The sequence below is a fragment of the Dermacentor albipictus genome, chromosome 2 (genome assembly GCF_038994185.2).
Source record: "Dermacentor albipictus isolate Rhodes 1998 colony chromosome 2, USDA_Dalb.pri_finalv2, whole genome shotgun sequence".
NCBI lineage: Eukaryota > Metazoa > Arthropoda > Arachnida > Ixodida > Ixodidae > Dermacentor > Dermacentor albipictus.
Window position 1 is genome coordinate 162057251 of NC_091822.1, and position 20004 is coordinate 162077254.

Genomic DNA, 20004 nt, shown 5'->3' on the forward strand with positions numbered 1-20004 from the left:
TCCACTCCGCACCCTGTCTGCCCAAGTGGCGCCTTGTTTCCCAGCACCGGCTGGCTCCTCGAACCGGACCCTGTTCTGTGGGCCCCGGGAGTGGCTTCCCGATCTGGAGCGACCGCGGGACCTCGACCTGGAACGGCTCCTGGACCTGGACCGGGAACAGCTGGACCTCGAGCGGCTTCTCGAGCGGGAGCGCCTGCTCGATGTTCTAGCTGGTTCGCTGTCGGCGCTTGTCTGCGCTGGTGACGGGTCTCGCTTCCTGGATTCCGCATTTCTTTCCCTTCTCCTCCGCCGAACGATGTACGGGAGTTGGAACCTTTGCTTGCAAATCTTGTCCGCTGTGGCGTGCGGGCCCCCGCAGAGGCTGCAAGTAGGCGAGCAGGTGTGGTTGTCGTCGGGGTTGTTGGCCCCACATTTCCTGCATAGCTTGTCCTCCGGCGCTGGGCAGACGTCGGCTCTGTGGCCTAGTCTACCACAGGCATAGCAGCAGTCGTGCTGCCTGAGGTACAAGGAACACTTGACTAGCGCCGAGCCGTAGAATACGAAGTTGGGGACCTTGTAGCCGTCGAAAACGATGACTACCGTTTCGCTATTCTTGATTCGCCTGGCTCCCAGGGCTAACGGATTTCTCTCGTTGAGAATGCTTCTGTCTAGGTCGGCCTGGCTCTCCGACACATCAATTTGACGTATGACACCCTTACACGTGGCGTGCGGTGCGGCTTCGTAAGTGCTGAGTTCGTACTGCTTGATGCCCAGGGTGATGCAATTCATTTTTAGATAAGCATCTGCGTTATCGCGAGACGCGGTGCTGAGGACGATAATATTTTGTGTTGCGTTGGGGCAGACGATGTCATGGCTAGCTTGCTCGGACGTGAGTCCTGCCGCGGCGGCGACGGCCCGACCAAGCCGAGCGGAGCCCGTTTTCTGAACATCCAGACCACCCCTGGGGCGGGCGATAATCTTCCAGTGTTCCTTCGGGAGCTGAGGCATTCGCGACGACTTGATGATCTTGTGCTTTAGGCTAATGGGCTTTCTGCTGCCATTGAGACGCTCGCGGTGCCCCTGACTGCTTGCCGCTGCACGGGTGCTGTCGCGACGAGAGGCGCGCAGGGCATTTTTCTTGACAGCGACGGAGCGCCAGCCGTGCTCTTCACCAAATTCTTCCGGCGGAAGATCGTCTCCATCCGTTGCAACAACCATTCTCTCTGCCATGACGAGGCGGGGCTAACCCTGCCCGGCGAGCGCTGGTTAGGCCTTGCCGTCAGACTGAGGGGAGCGCGGCGTCACGGAAGAGAAGCAGCTCGAAAAACCAACGAAAAGGCCACCCACCGTAGAAAAGTTGGTATCTGTGGGTTCCTCTTTTCTTTATGCATCCGTCGGTGCAGAAATCATAGAGATTGAGATGAATTTCTTAACGAAAATATCGAAGAAAGCAGGAGCCGTTGTGGGCACTACCGTACTACTCGGCGTCTTCTTCTTCCGTCTACAGTGAAATAACCAGACACTTTTACTTGGGACGACGTCTCTTTCCGCCCCCGCACCCCAAACTAAACAGGCCGCAGGTGCTAACACTACGCTTATTACTGACAGATACCTATCCAAACCCCGCCACCTTACACATCATCTACCCGGACGTCTACCCAGACGATGCGTGCCCCTCGTGCGGGGTCACGGCGACACTCGCACACGTGCTCTGGGAGTGCAGAAACGCTCCGCCCGACTCTACCTACGACAAGTGGGAGAAGACACTACGACGCCCGCTCCTACAAGACCATCAATGGGGGCCGTCCAGCAGGCTCGCGCAGTGGCCGCCAGGTATTCCCTTTCGGTCCCTGCGTGGGAGACGCCCACTGCGCGCTGACGTGCGTCCTACCGGACTTTTATTAAAGTTTTTTCCAATCCAACTGTCGCTCTGTATTGTCTTCTTTAATTGATCTTCAACGCCTTATTTATATCCATGGCCCAGACATACTTCTACAAGAATCGAGGCCGACACCTGTCAAATCATTTTCTTTTATTAATTTTCGCGTCTTCAGAGTAGACCGAATTTATAGCCATGGCGGAGGTTTAATTACTATGGTGCCCTCAAAAATTTTTCACAGGGCTGTTATACATCAAGAAATCATGAATCCGAAATTGGAACTCTTGGCTATTGATTCAGTTCTTTCCAGACCTACTCCCTTTGCCATTGTAAACGTTTACTTTCCTACGGGTGTCCATAGAACAGACTGCTTTGATGGTTTATTGGGCAAATCGGACAGAGTTATCGTTTCAGTTGACTTTAATTCACATCATATCACGTGGGCTTACCGCTCAGATACGAGTGCTGATCTCCTGTGGTCATGGTTATCATCAAAAAATGTTCGCTGCTGTAATATACGGACTGTAAAATTTATGCGCCGAGATTCAAGGTCCGCGATTGACCCAACTCAGGCAGCTGCTGGAGTCAGCGTGACATCGTGGACATCTCTAGCCAGTGGGACTCCCAGTGATCATTGCTCCATTCTTTTTTTCTATCATGTGTTCCCCACCGAGAGTCAGGGATAAATCTTGAAACTTGTCAACAGCGATACATATAAAAAGATTGTGAAGTCCGCTATTAACTCATTAACTTCGCCTGAAAAGGCAGAGCGCGCAGAGCAGGTTTTAAAATGCTTGATTGACGCCACAGAACAGCCCACATTCACTGTAGGAGTTTAGAAACAAAAAAATGGCTGTGGCTTAGGTAAGGTTAAGCCCAGGATGCGAAGCATACTAGCCTTTATTTTAGTTGTTGAACCACTGTTTAGCCTGGTGAACTGCTGTTGCTTGGCTATATTTGGTTCGGCTAGACGAAGAAACAACTCATGCATTACTTCTTCGCCTTCAAGAGTGGAACGCGACAGCGTTCCCGTCGACCCGCCAAGGGGTGTAAGACAATGGGCTACAGGGCAGCGACTACGCGCCCCGCATTGGACGCGGTGAGCGTCGAGCAAAGCAGCGTTCGGCGCGGCAACGAAATGTGCGCCTGAGCAAGAGACGCACGCCTTAGAAACAGCGCGTTTCTAAGGCAACACCGCATTCACTAGAGGCGCTTTTGTACCGCTTTGAAGCGTTGTACTCGTGGCTCAGTGGTAGCGTCTCCGTCCCACACTCCGGAGACCCTGGTTCGATTCCCACCCAGCCCGTCTTGCAAGAGTTGAGCCAAAGCCACTTCTCCTCTGTCGTGACGTCACGGTGTCACGTGATTTCATGGTCACCGCCGCGCCTGAGGAGCTGGGTTGAGCCCTCGTAATATGCTTCGCATAAAAAGGTTACCCGTGGTGGACTGAAGAATGAAAGGGCATATCACCTTAGGAAAGCTGTGTGGAAGAGCCTTATTCATAACCATAGCCCCCTAAATTGGTTTAACTACAAATTTTATGCGGCCTCCTATAAGCGGACAACTGCGAAAGCTAAGGATGATAACACTAATGCAAACACTTACTTACCTGATCCAAAAAACAGGAAAGCCCTTCATAGATTCATGGAGCACAACAAGAAACCTTCCATCTGCCACATTTTGAACTCCGTTGTATTGACCACAGGGGAAGCTAAGACTAATCTTCAGTGCATAGCACGTGGCCTTGCATTGCGATTCCAGGCACAGTGCTCGGATGTGTTCAGAATTCTGACACAGTGCAGCGGCTTAGAAGAAGACAACTCGTCGGAATTTCTATATGTCGTAGCTTGTATGAGATCAGCAGCTCCGGGTTTTGATGGTATATCTGTTAGCATGCTTAAATTCTTGGCAAATAACTTTACGGGAGAGTTGCTAAATATTGCGAACATTTCCCTCGAGAAAGCATGGCTACCTTACGAGTGGAAGATAGCCTCAGTAAAGGATGAGAAATCAGCAGTAGGCATTTGCTCTCAAACATCATCATTTGCTCATTGAGTTTTGCTATTCGCCTTCCCGATTACACTCCAATTTATGTGGCTGAATCCATGGTCATATCCATGGCTATACACAAAATTCCGAAAAATGTGTCACGTATAATATTGCTAGCAGACTGCCTCTCAGTTCTTATGCCGCTAGAAAGCTCAAATAATGCACTATTGCACCGACCGCTACACTTTTTATGCCACATCATGTTAAAGAAATTCGGTTTTGTGAACACCTGGACATTGTGGACTAGTACTTAATGCGATGGCAGACCGCTTGACAAAGGCAGCGTTGGTGGACCAGTGAGTTTTTTTTATACCCAGCCTTACTCTGCTAGCCGTGACAAGATTACAAAGGCGACAAGTCCCAGGTAGAAAAAATGAACCCCTCCTTGCTGCACCGGGTTACAAACGTTTGGCGTTCCCCTGGAATGTGCGGTCATGTCGACCTCGGCAATGCGAAGTTTTCATTACACTATTACGATGTCGAATACCGCAACTAAATCTGTACAAGAGTAGGTGTGGCTTAGCACCATTGAACCTTTGTGCAGCATGTGGCGATATGGAATCACTGGACGATTTCCTCCTATTTTGCCGAAAATATAATTTATAGAGAAAAACGTATTTAGAGCAGCCCCTATCGCGTATGGGCCTTCCCCTCTTGGGGATTAGCATTTTATCTTTTGGGGCAAGTACCCTTGGCCGAGCCCCAAAGGAAGTGTGTCAGATAGTACATGAGTACGTCAGTGGGAGTGGGAGACTCACGTTAAGCAGATTTTCCTCATTATAAACACTGAACCCCGTGATTTTCATAATATACAGCACCTTCGTCATAATTGGCATGACCGCTGTTCAAGAAACGGAAGCCAAAAATAATTTATATCTACTGTTATTTAAGTATTGATAGTACAGATCAATAAATTAACAGGAAGCAAGAAGTTGGGCGGAGCTCGTGAACCTCGACACACGAACACGGCAGCACAAACTGAAACTATAGATGTTGCATCGTACGTACTATTCTTACTAAGCAAGAAGTTCATGTTATGTTTCCACTGAGAACTATGGCCAGTCCCCCCTCGTGGGTACGTTCCAAAATTTGAATAAATAAGAAGAAGAAGAAGAAGAGCCTGCAGCCGGTTAATCTCTGCGAAGCGATTAGTGCTAAGAGTGCAGCAGCTCCGTTCGCCGTACCGACAGCGTTGTCAACCGCACCAACACAGATCAGTGGGACGGGCGCGGTGTCAAGAAGGTCAAGTAGTGAATCAGACAGCTTGCAACGCAGTCACAGGGATAATCATTCCGCGTTCTTCCATTCACTGTTGTCACGACGACGGCACGCTGTGCGAGATGGACATCTGCGACGACGTCAGCGCCAAATCGACGACCGCGACTACCGTCCTGCAGGGCTTTGTCCACTCCGAAACGCGGGACGTCATCCAGGAGAACGTCTACGTCATCCTGGGCCACGGCAAGTTCCAGAGGCAGGTCCTGCACTGCGCCATGTTCTCCGTGGTCGTGCTGCTGCTACACGCGTTCGCCTACCGCGTCATCGGCCGCTCCGTGGACCACTGGTGCCGGCCGCCCGACCATCTGCGCGACATGCCGGTCCAGGAGTGGAAGAACGCGGGAATCCCCGTGCTGGCCGACCGCAGCTTCAGCAAGTGCACCGTTTACGACCCGCCGGTTCCGGTGATGTAGCCTCTACCTCTGTTCACGGCTCATCCTTGGAAGGCGACTTTCTGGGCTCAGTGTTTGTCACTATCGTTATATCCCTGCCCATGCCTGTTGCCGAGAAAATGTTCGCCCACTCCCCCTTTCCCCCCCTCCAAATCCTTTTTAACGATACATCTTTCTTGGAAGGGAGCGCAGCGTGTATCGTCGAATAAGTGCTGAAACCGGCCCAAAGTGAGGAGAGGGATGCATTTTAATTATAGCGAGCGCACGCGTTTCGTTCTAGGGAAAGTCTTCACGATGCCACTCTCTTGTAGTCTGTACACGTACAGATACGTGGTAACAAGACCTCTGTTTTTTCCTATATTTGGTAGAACTGGAATAGTAAAGACTTCCATCAGCAGCAGTACCATGTCTCACTGACTCTGGCATGGTCTTCCTTCCCAGCCAACGCTCTGACATTCGAGGTGCCGGCCGGGCTCTCTGATAATCATGCACGGCCCTTTTACAAAAAAACTGGCTCCTCAAAACTATGCGGAAATCAAGCTCGAAGCCTTCACAGTCGCACTGTAGAGTGTTCATGGCGATCGAAAGCACCTAACGTAAAGTATATGTAGTTGAATATCTAGAACAGCGGCAGCTCATCAGAAACGCTGGTTCATTAACTTAAGCGTTCGGCTATAGCTGTTAGGTAGCTAGTGTTTATTGCAGAAGGCTTCTAAATTGCGTCGCACACTGTCAATATGATGTCAGACATGATGCCAGATATGGCATACATGTCTGTCTCCTGCAATTTCCTTAATAAAACTACATAGTTTCCACGTGCTCATAGGCGTATATATTAGCCCAGCCAACACTGCGTAAAAGCGTGCATGTTACGTACTTTAGGAAAAAGTTTCTTGTTATATCTGCACTTATATCGTTCATAGAGTCGTCACGGGCCCTTCATGCACGTGCCACACTATACCACCGTACACCCTGCATTGATGTGAAGGTACCTCGCTCAAACCAGTATAATTAAGCTATATGCTAACTTTGGGTTGACCTTATCTGAAATGGGAACATTGCAGGGCAAAGAAACTAAAGGACGAGCAAAAGTGATTAATGTTGTACACTCCATCGCGAAAACAAGCGTCGTGAAGACGCTTCAATTCATTTCAGCCAAGTCTAAACTTGTCACCTGCCACTTTTTTCAAGTCGCCGTTATACTTTTCCAATAAAGCTAGCCCATCTCTTCGCACAAGTGATCGAAGCCTTTTCTCCCGCTGTTCCCGCAGGAAGGGAACGAAGAGGAACGCCGCGAAGTTCCCTGCCATCGGTGGGACTACGACATCGCGAACAAGGCAGACAGCGTCGTCAGCCGCTGGGACCTGGTGTGCCAGAACCAGTGGCTCTACTCGCTTTCTTCGTCCGTCTACACGCTGGGCGCGGTGCTGTTCGTGCCGCTGGCCGGCGTGGTTTCGGACCGCGTGGGACGCAGGCCGACCATCATGGCGAGCGCCATCACCATGCTCTTCTCCTGCCTCGGCGCGGGTTCGTCGCCGTCCTTCGGCGTGTTCCTCGTGGCCCGCATGATGGTTTCGGCCACGGCCAGCGCCACTACCCTGCTCGTCTTCATCGTACTCTACGAGGTGACGGGCAACTATCGACGCGCCCTCTACGGGCTCCTGGGCACAGGCGTCGGTCCCACCGTGACGCCCACTGTGTTGCACATCATGTCCCTGTCCCGTCCAAACTGGAAGGTCTCGCAGGCGATGCTCGCCACTGCCACGGCGCTCGTGGTCGCCTGGTGCTACTGCATCGACGAGTCGCCCGTCTGGCTCCTGGCCGTCGGCAATATTCGCCAAGCGGAGCTCACCGTTCTGCAGGGAGCCAGGTACAATGGCGTCGACCTTGGGAAAGCCAGGGCCTCATTCAAGGCCTTCAGGAGGCAACTCGAAAGGCCGGACGTGGCCGCGTCTGCCGGACCCGGAGACGGCGACAGCCCGGAGAACGTGCTGCGCGTCGTCAAGTTTCGCCGGCGAGCCGCGTCCGTGCTCCTGTCCTGGTTCGCCGTTTCGTTCGCCTACTATGGCACGTCCTACAGCGCCTTGTACATGGAGGAGCACTGGGAGTTGACGGGTCTCCTTCTCAAGGCGCTGCTGTTCGCCGCCGTCTACGACAGCCTGACGAGGCGGGGCCAGCGGGCGACTCTGTCCGGCGTGCTCCTGCTGCTCTGCGCGTCGAGCGCCGTGAAGACGGCCGTCGTGGCGTGGAACGTCAGCGTTGCCGTCCCGCTGCTCAAGATAGTGGTCGAGGGCGTCTCGGCGGCCGCCATGTGCGTCACCTACATTTACACCACCGAAGTTTTTCCTACCACCATGCGGAGTATGGGCCTGTGCGTGTCGTACACATTGGGCCGCATGGGCGTGCTACTGGCAACCTGGCTCAGTTACGTCGCCTACCACGGCGCCTCGCTGTGGCTGAACCTGGTGACGACGATCGCGGCCTTTGCGAGCGCACTGGCGATTCAGTGGCTTCCCGAAATACTCGTACAGGGGAGGAAGAAGCAGGGCGAGTCCGCGCCTCCTAAACCGTCGGACACGGTAGAAGATCAGCGGAAGGAAGCCCCCAAGACGACCCTAGAAGAGGAACAAAGAACACTTAAGTGTGAAAGCGGTGGTAGGCCGAGTCGATCGTCGCCCACGAAGGCCGAATCACCGCCGGGCATTGCGCGGGCAGAGCTCGTGACGCGGTCTTCCGCGATAGCGACGCCATCATCGCGAGGCTCGCCGCAACACGAAGCGTCGTCGCCGGCGGCGCATCGACCCCGAAAAACCAGTGCCGCCAAGAAAAGTCCCAAGCGCCGGAAAGGCCACTCAGGCACTCCGTCGCCATCGCCGCGGTCATGACCGTGACGCATTGCATGTCGTCGCAGTTATGGGTGCGAGATGTTGTGTTGCGACTCATTTTCCCTCTTCCTTCAACATACGCTTTTGAACGAATGTGAGTTAAAACGTTTCGATGAAGGCCTTATTTAGTGCAGCTCAATTTTGATTGCTTTCAGGCCACGCAAGCTCGATTTGTTCGGGTCGGGTCGGGTTCCAGAATCTCCGTAAGCGCACATTTGCATAAAGTCGCTTAACTTAACCCAACTTAACCCAACGATGCCCAACATTGCGCTTTGGTTATCGCCTCACACCTTACAGTGATGAAATAATTACAATGACTCTGCACGCGCCACGCGCTTGTCGCCAAGCTTTCCTTTGTGCCTCACTAAGTCACGTCAGCTTGAGGACTGTCATTCTATGCGTACCGTGTGAAGAGGCTGGAACGCATTTTATTCTTTCTGGCGCACTCTGTGACTCGCCTTATTTTTACACCTGTATCCCAAACTCCCCGTGATACCTCCATGACGCCCCGTTCACCACTCGCATCACAGCAGAGTTTCTTAACGGGGGAATAAACGTGAAAATCTGCAGTAAATGCAAATCATAATATTGTACGTGGTGCTCTGTTGATTCGAGGGATTCAACTAGGAGTTAAATGTTATTTCTCTCTCTTCCCGAAGCGTCACTGGGACCATCAGAGACGTCGTAATGGAGGGCTCTGGAATAGTTGTCACCGCCGTAGGGTTGCTTAAAAATCTAAGTGCATGAGCGTTTTTCTTTTTTTTTGCATTTCGCCCCCCATCAAAATGCAGCCTCTGCAGCTGGTAGTCCAACCCGCAACCTCTCGCTTGACCATGGCAGGTCAAGGTATTCTACTGAGGCTTGCCGCCGTGGTCCCAGAAGGGGGTGACAGCAATTCGAAAGATAAAAATTACCGCCCGTTCCAGTCCGTGAAGGCTGTCGAACAGTGAAGCTGTGTTAGTTGCCCAAAGTGCTACAACATGCAAGTCAAACTTCACAAGCAGTCTATTGTGCAAATAGGTTGTTTCACCATTCCTTCACCTCATTTTCGCTTTTGCGTGCCTCGTGTGGTGAGCCTGCTTTAGGAGTGCTGTTGTTTTTTTTTGTGCGTTACTTTGTGTTTTGTGCAATTTTTTTTTTCGCGTGCAAGTTATTCCGCCATTTTTTTACGTGTCAGCATGAGAGCAAGGTGTGGCGTGAAAGAAAAACCATCTGATTGTTTTTTGTTCATGTTGTGTGTAATGTTGTATATCCTTGTTTTTGTGTTGTCTATTCTACCGCTTGATCTTGAGTTGCCGGTTGTTGCGTCTACACTACTCTGTGGGCCTCCTCCGCTTGCAGTACTTTGTCTGGAGACGTTGAATCTTGCATTGCTTGCTCTCGAGTTGACGGCGTTTACATTTCACAATCACAGCCTTGTGTTTCAAAATTAAATCTGCCCGTCACGTAAGACAATGAATGTGTCGTACCCCCTTGAGCAATGCAATGGCTCATACCCCCGTAAAGGCGGCCTCCCCATTACGACGACGGAAAAGTGATATTCTACACTGGAATGGCGAGCGGCAACGGAAGCAGCTGTGGAAGACCCAACAAGCCAGCTGTAAAAGAAGACGACGCTCGAGCCATTGCTGATGATGATAGTTTTAGCTCCGACAACGACGGCACAGGGTAACAACTTCGCTGCAAAAAAAAAGAGAAAAAAAGTGCGACACAAGAACTTGTTGTCAACAGCGTCTTAAAATTGGCACAAATTCTCGCCACAGAACGAAGTCTGCGCAGCACATATGTAGGAAAGCGGCCGGGGTCAGACGACCATTCGCATGAGCAGTTCGGAGACGCGCTCCTTGTTGAAGGCCGTCACCACACGCACGGTTCGCTTCACGTCGGGCAGCAAGTCCGGCGTCCACGCATGCACCAGCTGGCCCCTGGTGTGCACTCCGCCAAGCTCGACGGCCACGCGGCGGTGTTCCAACGCCGAGGCGACGGAGTCCGGCGCCAGCACCGCGGCCACGGCCAGGGCGTCACCCACCTCGTAGCCTCCGGAGGCGACGTCGTCGTAGTATCGGAGGGTGAAGCGCGTGATGGCGCTCACAAAGCGAGATTTGGCCGTGTCCTGCCGCGTCATCATGGAGTACACCTCCTGCTCCAAGAGAAGTTAACTTTGAGAGAGGAATAGAGGAAGGCATTCTTTAATGGATCCTGGAATTTCTATTACAGATGCATCGGGGAAACAGAGAAAGTGTTGTCGCAGTCACTTTGAGGCAAAAGAATCTCGTTCGCAGGCTATAGACGGTGCATCATTCTCGAAAAAGAAAAGTATATTTGCAGCGCGAATAGACAGGACGCGAAGGCACTCAAGCGACGTATGCATGTGCGCAGAACTGTGCACCTGTGGTGAAAGGAAAGCAGCTCCAGGAGTTACGCGAAAAAACGGAATTCTCTCGATTTTTCACCGACTAACATCAGACTAAAGACTGCAGTAGAGACTTGACATGGCAAACATCGCTGCGCATTCGCCAGTTCCTGGTTGTCAGTCCTAGTTGCCAAGGAATACGTTGCCCATTCCACACGTAATGTCTATTTGATGGGACCCTTGAGGTATTAACAAATTAATAAAATAAACAAAGTCAAGATTTTTTTTTTGCAGAACCTTTTCTCCGCCCACTTTCCATCATACGTGTTCACTGACGTTATGCAATGAAGGGGGCTAGTTGGGTGAACGTTCATGGTTATATTGCGCTCAGTTTTACACAGACGATGTTAAGGAAGGACAGGACGTGGACGGACGTAGGGCAACGTCCGTCCACGTCCTGTCCTTCCTTAACATCGTCTGTGTAAAACTGAGCGCAATATAACTATGACGTTATGACTCGGGGCAAACCAAGCGAAGGCAAAAAAAAAAAAACAACGTACGTCATTCGGGTGCATTCATGTGCCGGCTATCCGCGCATCAAATTCTCAGCTTTGAGACGGTCCGACTCACCCACGGTATCGGCGACTTGACCACCGCCTCCCACGGCACGATGGTGATGGGGCACTGGGCCCTCGTGAGTACTACGTTGGCTGCCTCCGGGTCCGCCTTGAAGTTGAACTCTGCCCCCGGAAGCACGTTTCCGCGACCTGTGGAAGCGTGGATCTTTCGTCAGTTTTCAATCACTCTTCCTCCTTGCTCAAGCATCTTGTTCTCAGTGTCAGAATCGCATGGCGTTTGACACCGTGGCAAAAAATGAGAGAACTCGCGGTTTAGCAGCACCGCTGGTTCACCCCCCCCCCCCCCCCCCCCACGGCGCCAGGTTGACGATGACCACCTGAGTTTCTCTAACGTCCACTCAAAGCTTCTTACGCGAGCGTTTTTCAATTCCTCCTCTTAATACTGCGGCTCCGCTGACCGGCATTCAAACCTGCGACTATTTTCCCCGCCCGCATCAGATCGCAGTAACTACCAGAGCACCATGGGTGGTTCGCAAAAATTTGCTTCTTCTTATCTTAAGCTGGGGAGGTACTCCGTATAAGTTCACCTATAGGTGAACTCATTCCGGCCATTCCGGTCCATTCCGGCCGCTGCTGATCGGATGCAGCTGTACGAGCAAGGAGGAGACGAGCGGCCCCTAGGTTGACTCTCACTAGGTGGACTCTTAGATACCCCCTCCCCCCCGCCCACCCGTCTAACCATGCGAGCCCCGCCTGAAGGTTGCGGCGCTGTTTTATCGCCACTAAACAAACAACCGCACATTACACACTGCGGTCTTTCGAGCGACGCACAGTGCCCCCTTACCTTCCACATTTCCCCCGAGGATGAATATCTCCTTGAGGTTCGCCCCGAACCGAGGGTCCAGCGTCAGTGCCAGAGCCGCGTTTGTCAGCGGTCCCAGCAGCAGCAGCGTGATCTGACCCGGCTCGCGCCGTGCCATCTCGATGAGCTTTTCGGCGGCGTGCATGGGCCTGTAACGGTCATCGACGTTGGACTCTCCCGCCCATTTTTATGCGTTGCATATTGCAATCACTCAGTTCAGCCCTTGGGCGCAGCCGGGCAGCCACCATTGAGGGTATGAGCCATTGTTCATTGCTGCGCGTCTCATATGTAGGTCTATTCTCTTTTAAGTTTGCTATGTTTGTTATTAAGTTGCTTCTATTTTTATGCGTTGCATATTGCAATCACCGAGTTCAGCCCTTGGGCGCGGCCGGACAGCCACCATTGACCTTTAGCGCAACCACGTGACATGACGTCACGACAGCCGGAGGAAAAGCTGGGCCCCAACTCGCGCAATATGCAACGCATTCTTGGCTTAACCAAGCTAAGCCTGGCCATTTTTTCTAAGCTGCTTGTACTTGAAACGTTTGCAGGAAAGCTCGTAATTACAGTCGCGCAGGTTTCTTTTTTCTATAACGAAGCCTACTAAATCGGCGTGTGGTGACAAGCAAGCCTGTGCAGTGATGCAAGCGTTCTATAGTAATACATCGTGCACAGTCTTGTACGTAAGCAGAGCTTGATTCACTTAAGAATATTCTTTAGTGTGGACTGAGCTAGGACTCGCCTGCGCCTCGAGACCTTCCATCGATGTTGGTAAACCTTCACCAAAGGTCAACGAATGCAAAATGTATCCTGCAATTGTATATTGACGGAGATAGCAGTTATGATTTGCTTGAGCGATTCGTCGTGGAATACATTTTATATCACTGTGTTATCTATAATTTATTTTCGTTAAATTATTTCTTTATTCACATATCCGTTCTTTTTCTGCAAAACAAACGGAAATTAAGTAGACGAGGTATTTTTAACCTTAATCTCTCCACAGCAGCTAATTTATGGAAGAACAAAAGAGGAAGCAAAGTGTCGCAATACAGCGAGGGCAACAGGTAACAAGTACAACAATAATAGAAATGTGGCTTCGATCGGAAAATGTTTCTCTTTAATGGCATTTGCCCACGACAGCCATCTTTCTGTGTGGCGCGTGATCCAGTGATCTGGAAGTATTACGCAGTGTACAAGTGCCTATAACAGATGCTACTATAGGGTGAGCGAAAGTAAACCTTTTAGCAACGAGAATGACCATTTAATTAGCCAAGCAAAACATTACTGTTAGACTTACTGGAAACTTAGCAACGTAGGTGACGATGGGTTAGGAATCTCATGTTGGTAACTACTTCGGTGCTTTTTCTAATCCGACAGCATTGTACAAGACACTCAACGGCCTTCATTCTTGCTGTCGATGCAAAGTAAAGCGTGTCGACCCCGGAGGCTGTGTAATCAACGGCACGGTTGGGTCGATATCGATACTTAGCACGTCATAAGTGCCTGCGTGAGGGTTTCATTGCGGTTTCTAACGCGGGCCGATCGTGGAGGCAAAGCTGACTTGTATCATGAGCGCTAGCTGTGAGCATTTTCTTTTTCGCTTTTTTTAAATGGCTTTCGACCGCTCGGAACATATCTTTGGATTTCGGTAGGAATGAGAAGCGTGTGTGTCACACTGGCGCAAAAGAGCATGCTTGTATGCCATAAACAAGGAATGACATCTTTAATTTGTCTCTGAAAGTTGTGTAAGAATGACATATGGCGTCGCGCGACCGTGAAACAGTGCAACCGACTGGTGCGCCGTCACGTAACCATAAAACCGCGCAGGGAGAGTTACTTCGCTTGTATACAATACTATTGCGATATCGATTATACGGACCCTCCAAGCGCATTTCTGCCGTCGGCGTCGCCGTGAGACTCCGCATAAAGTCCAAGGGGCGATAACACCGTCGCCGCGCGCCCTACGCTGTACGTGCTAGGGGAGCCGACTAAAACCCCTTAAACTTCGTAAAGTAGCGACACTCTCCTCCTCCGCCTTCACTCCTCCTTGTTTCTCCTCTCTTTCGCGCTCCCTCCTCGACCGTGGCGGCGCCTACAGTGCTCGCGCGTAGCAACGGCGCCAACACGCGATCCTCGCCACTCCGTAGACGCTTCTCGAGCAAAAATGGCGCTGATGCACGGCGCGAAGGCCCACGTGATGCTATTAGGCCAATAGCGACGCGGCGCCGGCCAGAGCGCGCGAGGAGGAGGCAGCATTCTTCAAAGCGCGGCACTACTTTACGAAGTTTAAGGGGTTTTAGAGCCGACGATCGCGGCTCGATCTTGCCTGCGCGAAAGGGACGATTGCGAAGAGGAAGCGTGCCGTCTCCTCCCGCGCGCGAGGCACCCAACGTTGTGAGGCGCTGAGGGGGCGGCGTTCTACTCCGGCTGCTACTGCGCATGTGGCGGCTGCGCGGCCGCATCTTCAGGGCGATCTGCGTTGGGGGCAGTCAAGGTGCGACGGCGGCTCGTAGCTTCGTGCATGCTGTGTGTCCTCTGCGCTCGGTTTGCGTTGAAGCGCTAGACAGCACGAATGCCAACTTCGCTCGCTGCTGCTGCCGCGTTTCCTCACGCAAGCGTTTTGACATCGTGTCTGCAGTCATCGAGTGTGATGGCTTCATGTTTGCTGATACCGTGCTTATAATTTAGTTAGCAATGAAATGTTAACAAGTTTATACGGCCAATAAAAGTAATACGCTTACGTCGATTGACTGTCTGCTAATTTGCTATCGCAATCGATGATCCACCTTTCAGACGAAACTGTGTCTTTTTATTGCCCGAAATTGTACTTTATGCGCTTCTGCTAACGTTATCCTTACGTGAGAGCATAATTTCTTTCTTGTTTCCAGCTTGTGCATGTTGAAAACTGTCGTCGCCTTGTGCAAACGAACGGCGTGACGGTGGACGGAGCGGTGCATTGATGCATGGCCTCTGAGATAGCCATCCCGCCCAGTAATCAGTGTTATCGGCATCCGTACACAGCTTTAAGAAGTGACTACACAGATAAAAAAATTTGTTTTAAAGTTTCGACTCGCTTTTAAGCGAAATCACTGAACGTCTAGACACTTCGAAGGGTAGACTTTCTATTCCGATACAATATAGAAGGCACTCGAGAAGCGGCAGACAGTCCCTTTAGAAGAAAAGTCAGGCCCGCCTATTCGATGAAACGTTTTCGTCACCTTCCATCCACGCTGCCGTCATCGTCGTCTTCGTCGTCGTCAGTACATGGAAACTGGTCCTGGACGTCTCCGAGGCCATCGCAGCCGTGATACTGGTCGGCAAAGTCCAGTGGCTGGCTCAATGGCTGCTCGCAACCGCGGTACACCGGAACCTGGCGATAGATTTCTTTGGAGTTCACCGTCAGTACCACGTATCCATTCAATTCGGTTTATTGTGAAAATATTCAAGTACACCAACAATGAATAGAAATACGCACTAAATGTTCCCATGGCTCATAAAGCAGATAAACAACCCTCCCTGCCAATCCGCTTTAGATAAAACAAATGTTGCTTACACTGTTTTGTAGGAACAATTAATTTTTAATTGCTACCGAAAGGCGTAGAACTTCTTTGACATCGTCGCTGTTTCCGAATACACCTACACTACAACCTAACTAAAGTGCTGACTAGCCAAACTACATTTAGACTGCGTCTTGGCAGCACTAGTCGCAATGTTATCGGCGACGTGTCATCGGCGACGTGGGGTAACCAGCTATTAGCAAGCCTCTTCGATAATGATGCGATCAGATTTTTAGACCTGAACTTCGCCTTTCACGCTAATCCCATTTGCTGGGCCTACCAGCCACGAAGTAACAAACCTGTGCTGCCATGTCATTCTGCGCACTCAGAACTTGTAAAAAAGATGTGTTGTCAGCACGTGTTTTCAGAATTCTATCCAAAAATCACGCACACACATGATTAGTGACAGTTTTAAACAGCAGTCAAAGAGGCTAATTAATGCTGGTTATCCCACACATGTTCGAGTGTCTGTTGCCGAGAAGATTCTTAGGAAACTAAAATCAGAAATACAATGTATTCCGAATACGGTGCTTGGTGAACGGAAACATTTTGTTGTATTGCACTACACGCATAAGATTTCCCACAATCTGAAAAGAATTGGACAACGGGCGAATGCAACGGTCGCGTTCTCGGTTCCGAAGAAACTTGCCACATTGTGCAAGATCGGAAAGGCTGACCACAATAAAGTGCGAGGATGCACGGTCAGACATCCGAAACCTTACGTCACTTGCGATGAAGGCGTCATGTACCGAATTCCCTTGTCATGCGGGAACCACTCTATTGTACAAACCGGTAGGTGCTTGAACGAGCGCCTTATGGAACAAGCTCGCAATATCAGCATGGGCGAAGGAGGGCACTTGCTGGTAACATCCTCTCCTGCGAGTCGAAAACGTGCAAGTCGTTCCTTGATAAATGTGTTGCCATAGGAAGGAGCAAAGACAGGGTAGCTCGAGAAATCATTGAAGCTGAGAAGATAAACAGAGCAGAACGCGCATGTGAAAACGCACCTATTTTCTTCTGCGATAAAGAGCTAGCGTTTCTGAGACGCGGATGCCAGTTGTATAAGCGTTATGTCCTTCTTCGGGCGTGTAAAAGTTATGTATGTGAAAAATGTAATTTGTTGGAAGTTAGGCGCTCGCACTGTTCGTGTGTGTCTGAATTTTACTGTCTCGTCTCGAGTGGAGTACGGTCGTGCGGGGGCCCAGGGGCCTGCGTGCCCCGAACACCTTTGTTTGAATAAAGTTTTTAACACCACCTCCTGCGCGCTATTCATTGCTATTCAAATCGTGCACCAACAAGCCGAAAATGCTACGCTGCTGAACGTAGTGGAATTTGATAATCTCCGAAATAGGCACCCCCAGCCAGCCCATTGTCTAGCTCGTGACTGCTGCTCGCAATGAGATTGACCCGCCGTGGTTGCTCAGTGGCTAGGGTGTTAGGCTGCTGAGCACGAGGTCGCGGGATCGAATCCCGGCCCCGGCGGCCGCATTTCGGTGGGGGCGAAATGCGAAAACACCCGTGTACTTAGATTTAGGTGCACGTTAAAGAACCCCAGGTGGTCGAAATTTCCGGAGTCTCCCACTACGGCGTGCCTCATAATCAGAAAGTGGTTTTGGCACGTAAAACCCCATAATCAATCAATCAAGCAAGCAAGCAATCAATCAATAAATGAGATTGTTGCAAATGCAAAATCCACGTGCACGCGGTACGCACGTACGTCTTTTCTGCCGCACACGGCGAGCACCCTGTGCACGTTCTTCACCACGTTTCGCACGGTGGTGTTCCCGGCGACGCAGGTGACGGCCTCGACGGTCGAGTGCAGGCTCAGGGCCAGCACCAGCGCGAGCGCGTCGTCCACTCCGCAGTCCACGTCCAGCACGAGGCGACGGTCCCGGACCGTCTGGCCGCTGTCGCCGCCACTCATGGCTGGACCCCGCAACCGAGGGAGGCTGCAGGAGGGACGACAGTAGACTGTTTTAGTTACACGTACCTAGAGGCTTTGCGTACGTAGAGCTTCAACGTGTGAGCAGTGCGCATGCGCAGAACGTAGCGGGCGCGCGCGCGCGTCTCACGGACGTACGTGAGATTCAATTCTTTGCGTGCGTTTCTTGCGCACGCAGACAGCTACACGCTGGAGTTCCGCAAGGTCACGAACAAGCGATAGCGGGCCGCGCGCGCGCAGACGGCTCGCATCGAAACACGGCGACAGGATTGCATTGGCTACCGCCGTGTTCACATTTCCCGATAGATGGAGCTACGGGGTCCCTCTTGGCGTGCGTCGCGTACGTGTAGCTAAAAGCGTTTCAGATGGCGTGCACGTAAGGTACGTAGGCTTTTCACGTTTGGGTACGTGAAGCCTCTACGTACGTGTAACTAAAACTGTCTAATGTTAGCACGGTAAACACCTATACGTCTCGGGCCATACGGGGCGACGTGGCGGCAGGATGATCCTTTCTGTTGGTGCAACGCGTTGAAAACGTTAGTTCTTTTTTCATGTATTTTTTTTACAAAGCATTTGAGTCCTGGGGTTGCTCGCGCGACTGAAATACTTGCGGGAGGCTGCAGGCGGGACGACAGCGTTGAACACGGTAAACGCACTTGCGACGTCGCAAGCCGCACGGGGTGATGCGGCGGAAGGATGGCCGCTGCTGTTGTCGCAACGCGTTGTAAACACGAGTGTGCGGTTCTCCGCACGACTGAAATAACTTTGTCTCGCCGACTCCGTGTGCAAAGTGCAACGAACGTTACGGCTCGTGTCGGTCGATGAGTAACCGCGAGCCGGCTGTCCAACCCGGTATTCCTGAGCACTCCTCCGCTCAACACTCCATCTCGACTCGAAAAAAGTAGGGTGCGTGCCTCGAGGCCACACAGGTTTGCCAGCAGTGCGCAACTCTGTACCGCTTAGAGGAACCTCTTTGGCATCGAAGGACCCTACGATGATGACAAGATAATGATTGTTTATTGGGGTCTCCTTTGAAACTGGGCGGTGACAGTCACTTAGCCTGGTGCTCGATTTTATCAGCTATGCGATACATGTCTTTCATTCTAGCATTTTTGTATACATCTCTTTCATCTTTTTTCCCTTTCAAAACTTCTCTGTCTACCTTGTACCGCTACCTATTTAAACGACGTTGTCCTCGGTGCCATCGAGTGCGCTGGATATGCAGCATGTCTTAAAGGGACACTAGCGGAAAGTATTACGTCCAGCTCGATCGACAGAATATTCATCTAGAAGTCTATCATCATTTCCTGCAAAGAAAATTTATCACTTTTTTTGCCTACGAAATTGCCTTCTCACTTTGAACCATTCGCGCCAAAGCGGAGGACATGATCTCCACGTGACCATCCTTTATGCCGTTGTTATATCTTTTGTGGACTCTTTATTTAGTTCTATATACGAAGTCAAAGTCATAGGTTATTGGACAACAGTGCATAAAAATGCTGTTGTCAGGAGCATAGACAGAAATTACAAGGGAATGCTCGACGAGGTCTGTAACAACTAAAATATATCACATTGGCAGCATAAACGATAGCGGCATTTACACAGCGACAATGTAGTGCAAAGAATGTACATGTTTTAAGGGAAGACACACGAACGCGCGCACGCACGCACGCACACACATCCACAAAAGTGCCGCCAACAAAAACAGTTTACGAACCACGGGATATCAGAAAACGTCCAATTTCCGAGCAGCCTCACAACGCAGCGTAGTATTCGCATTTAAAGCTTCTACCAGTAAATGTAATTGACAACATTGTGATGTTCGGTTTTACTGACTACTATTGCAAGCTGCTCGGAATCTGGACGTTTTCTGAAACCCGTAAAATTTTTGGTTGGTCGTACATCATATCGAAACAAAAGCAAAAAAAATGCAAGTATATACATCGTATTAAGAGAATGAAAAGTCTTGTTGTCTGTTTAGGAGAAATGGCAATCCGGCGGATCGTTTGCGTCACCGTATTGCGTTTGTGAGGTGGGAATGTGGCAGCTTTCTTGGTTACGTGTGTTGTACGTGATATGAGGTTCCCTGAGACAAGCTGATCTCTCAAGATAGCCAGGCTTCACTTTTCGCACCCTGTTGAGAAGCAAAATAAAAAAAAAATGCAGAAATGATGCACTTTTTTTATTCAAAGAGATGCTCAGTGTGAGCGCGTAATATTGAATTAGTTAATGCACCTAGTGATTTCTCCA

General features: G+C 50.9%; 2 protein-coding genes across 8 annotated transcripts in view; one reads left to right on the forward strand and one right to left on the reverse strand.

The window, feature by feature from the left end:
- The first annotated feature begins 5097 nt into the window (after window positions 1-5097).
- On the forward strand, window positions 5098-9961 carry LOC139056211 (solute carrier family 22 member 7-like). The gene is made up of 2 exons (XM_070534243.1): window positions 5098-5589; window positions 6849-9961. Exons 1-2 carry the CDS (start codon window positions 5248-5250, stop codon window positions 8460-8462), a joined length of 1956 nt encoding a protein of 651 aa, XP_070390344.1. The 5' UTR covers window positions 5098-5247; the 3' UTR covers window positions 8463-9961.
- Window positions 9962-10085: 124 nt separating this feature from the next.
- LOC139056213 (nucleoside hydrolase-like) overlaps window positions 10086-20004 on the reverse strand; it is a 29613-nt gene continuing 19694 nt past the window's right edge. For 5 of the 7 annotated variants that reach the window (XM_070534246.1, XM_070534250.1, XM_070534248.1 and 2 more), the window contains exons 2-6: window positions 17530-17761; window positions 15474-15625; window positions 12238-12404; window positions 11446-11582; window positions 10086-10602 (exon numbers count right to left, since the gene is read on the reverse strand). In XM_070534246.1, the coding sequence (XP_070390347.1) occupies window positions 10267-10602; window positions 11446-11582; window positions 12238-12404; window positions 15474-15625; window positions 17530-17761 (1024 nt within the window). In that variant the 3' untranslated portion in view covers window positions 10086-10266. Of the gene's footprint in view, window positions 10603-11445; window positions 11583-12237; window positions 12405-15473; window positions 15626-16602; window positions 16689-17529; window positions 17762-17892; window positions 18018-20004 lie in introns of those variants that run through there. The other 2 variants (XM_070534247.1, XM_070534251.1) reach the window with 2 other exon arrangements.

What these genes read in the sequence shown, in the direction of transcription:
- LOC139056211 (XM_070534243.1), top strand. Translation starts at nt 5,248, where the DNA reads ATGGACATCTGCGACGACGTCAGCGCCAAATCGACGACCGCGACTACC. An exon ending in TTTACGACCCGCCGGTTCCG is followed by an intron (nt 5,590 to 6,848) that starts GTGATGTAGCCT and finishes CTGTTCCCGCAG; the next exon opens with GAAGGGAACGAAGAGGAACG.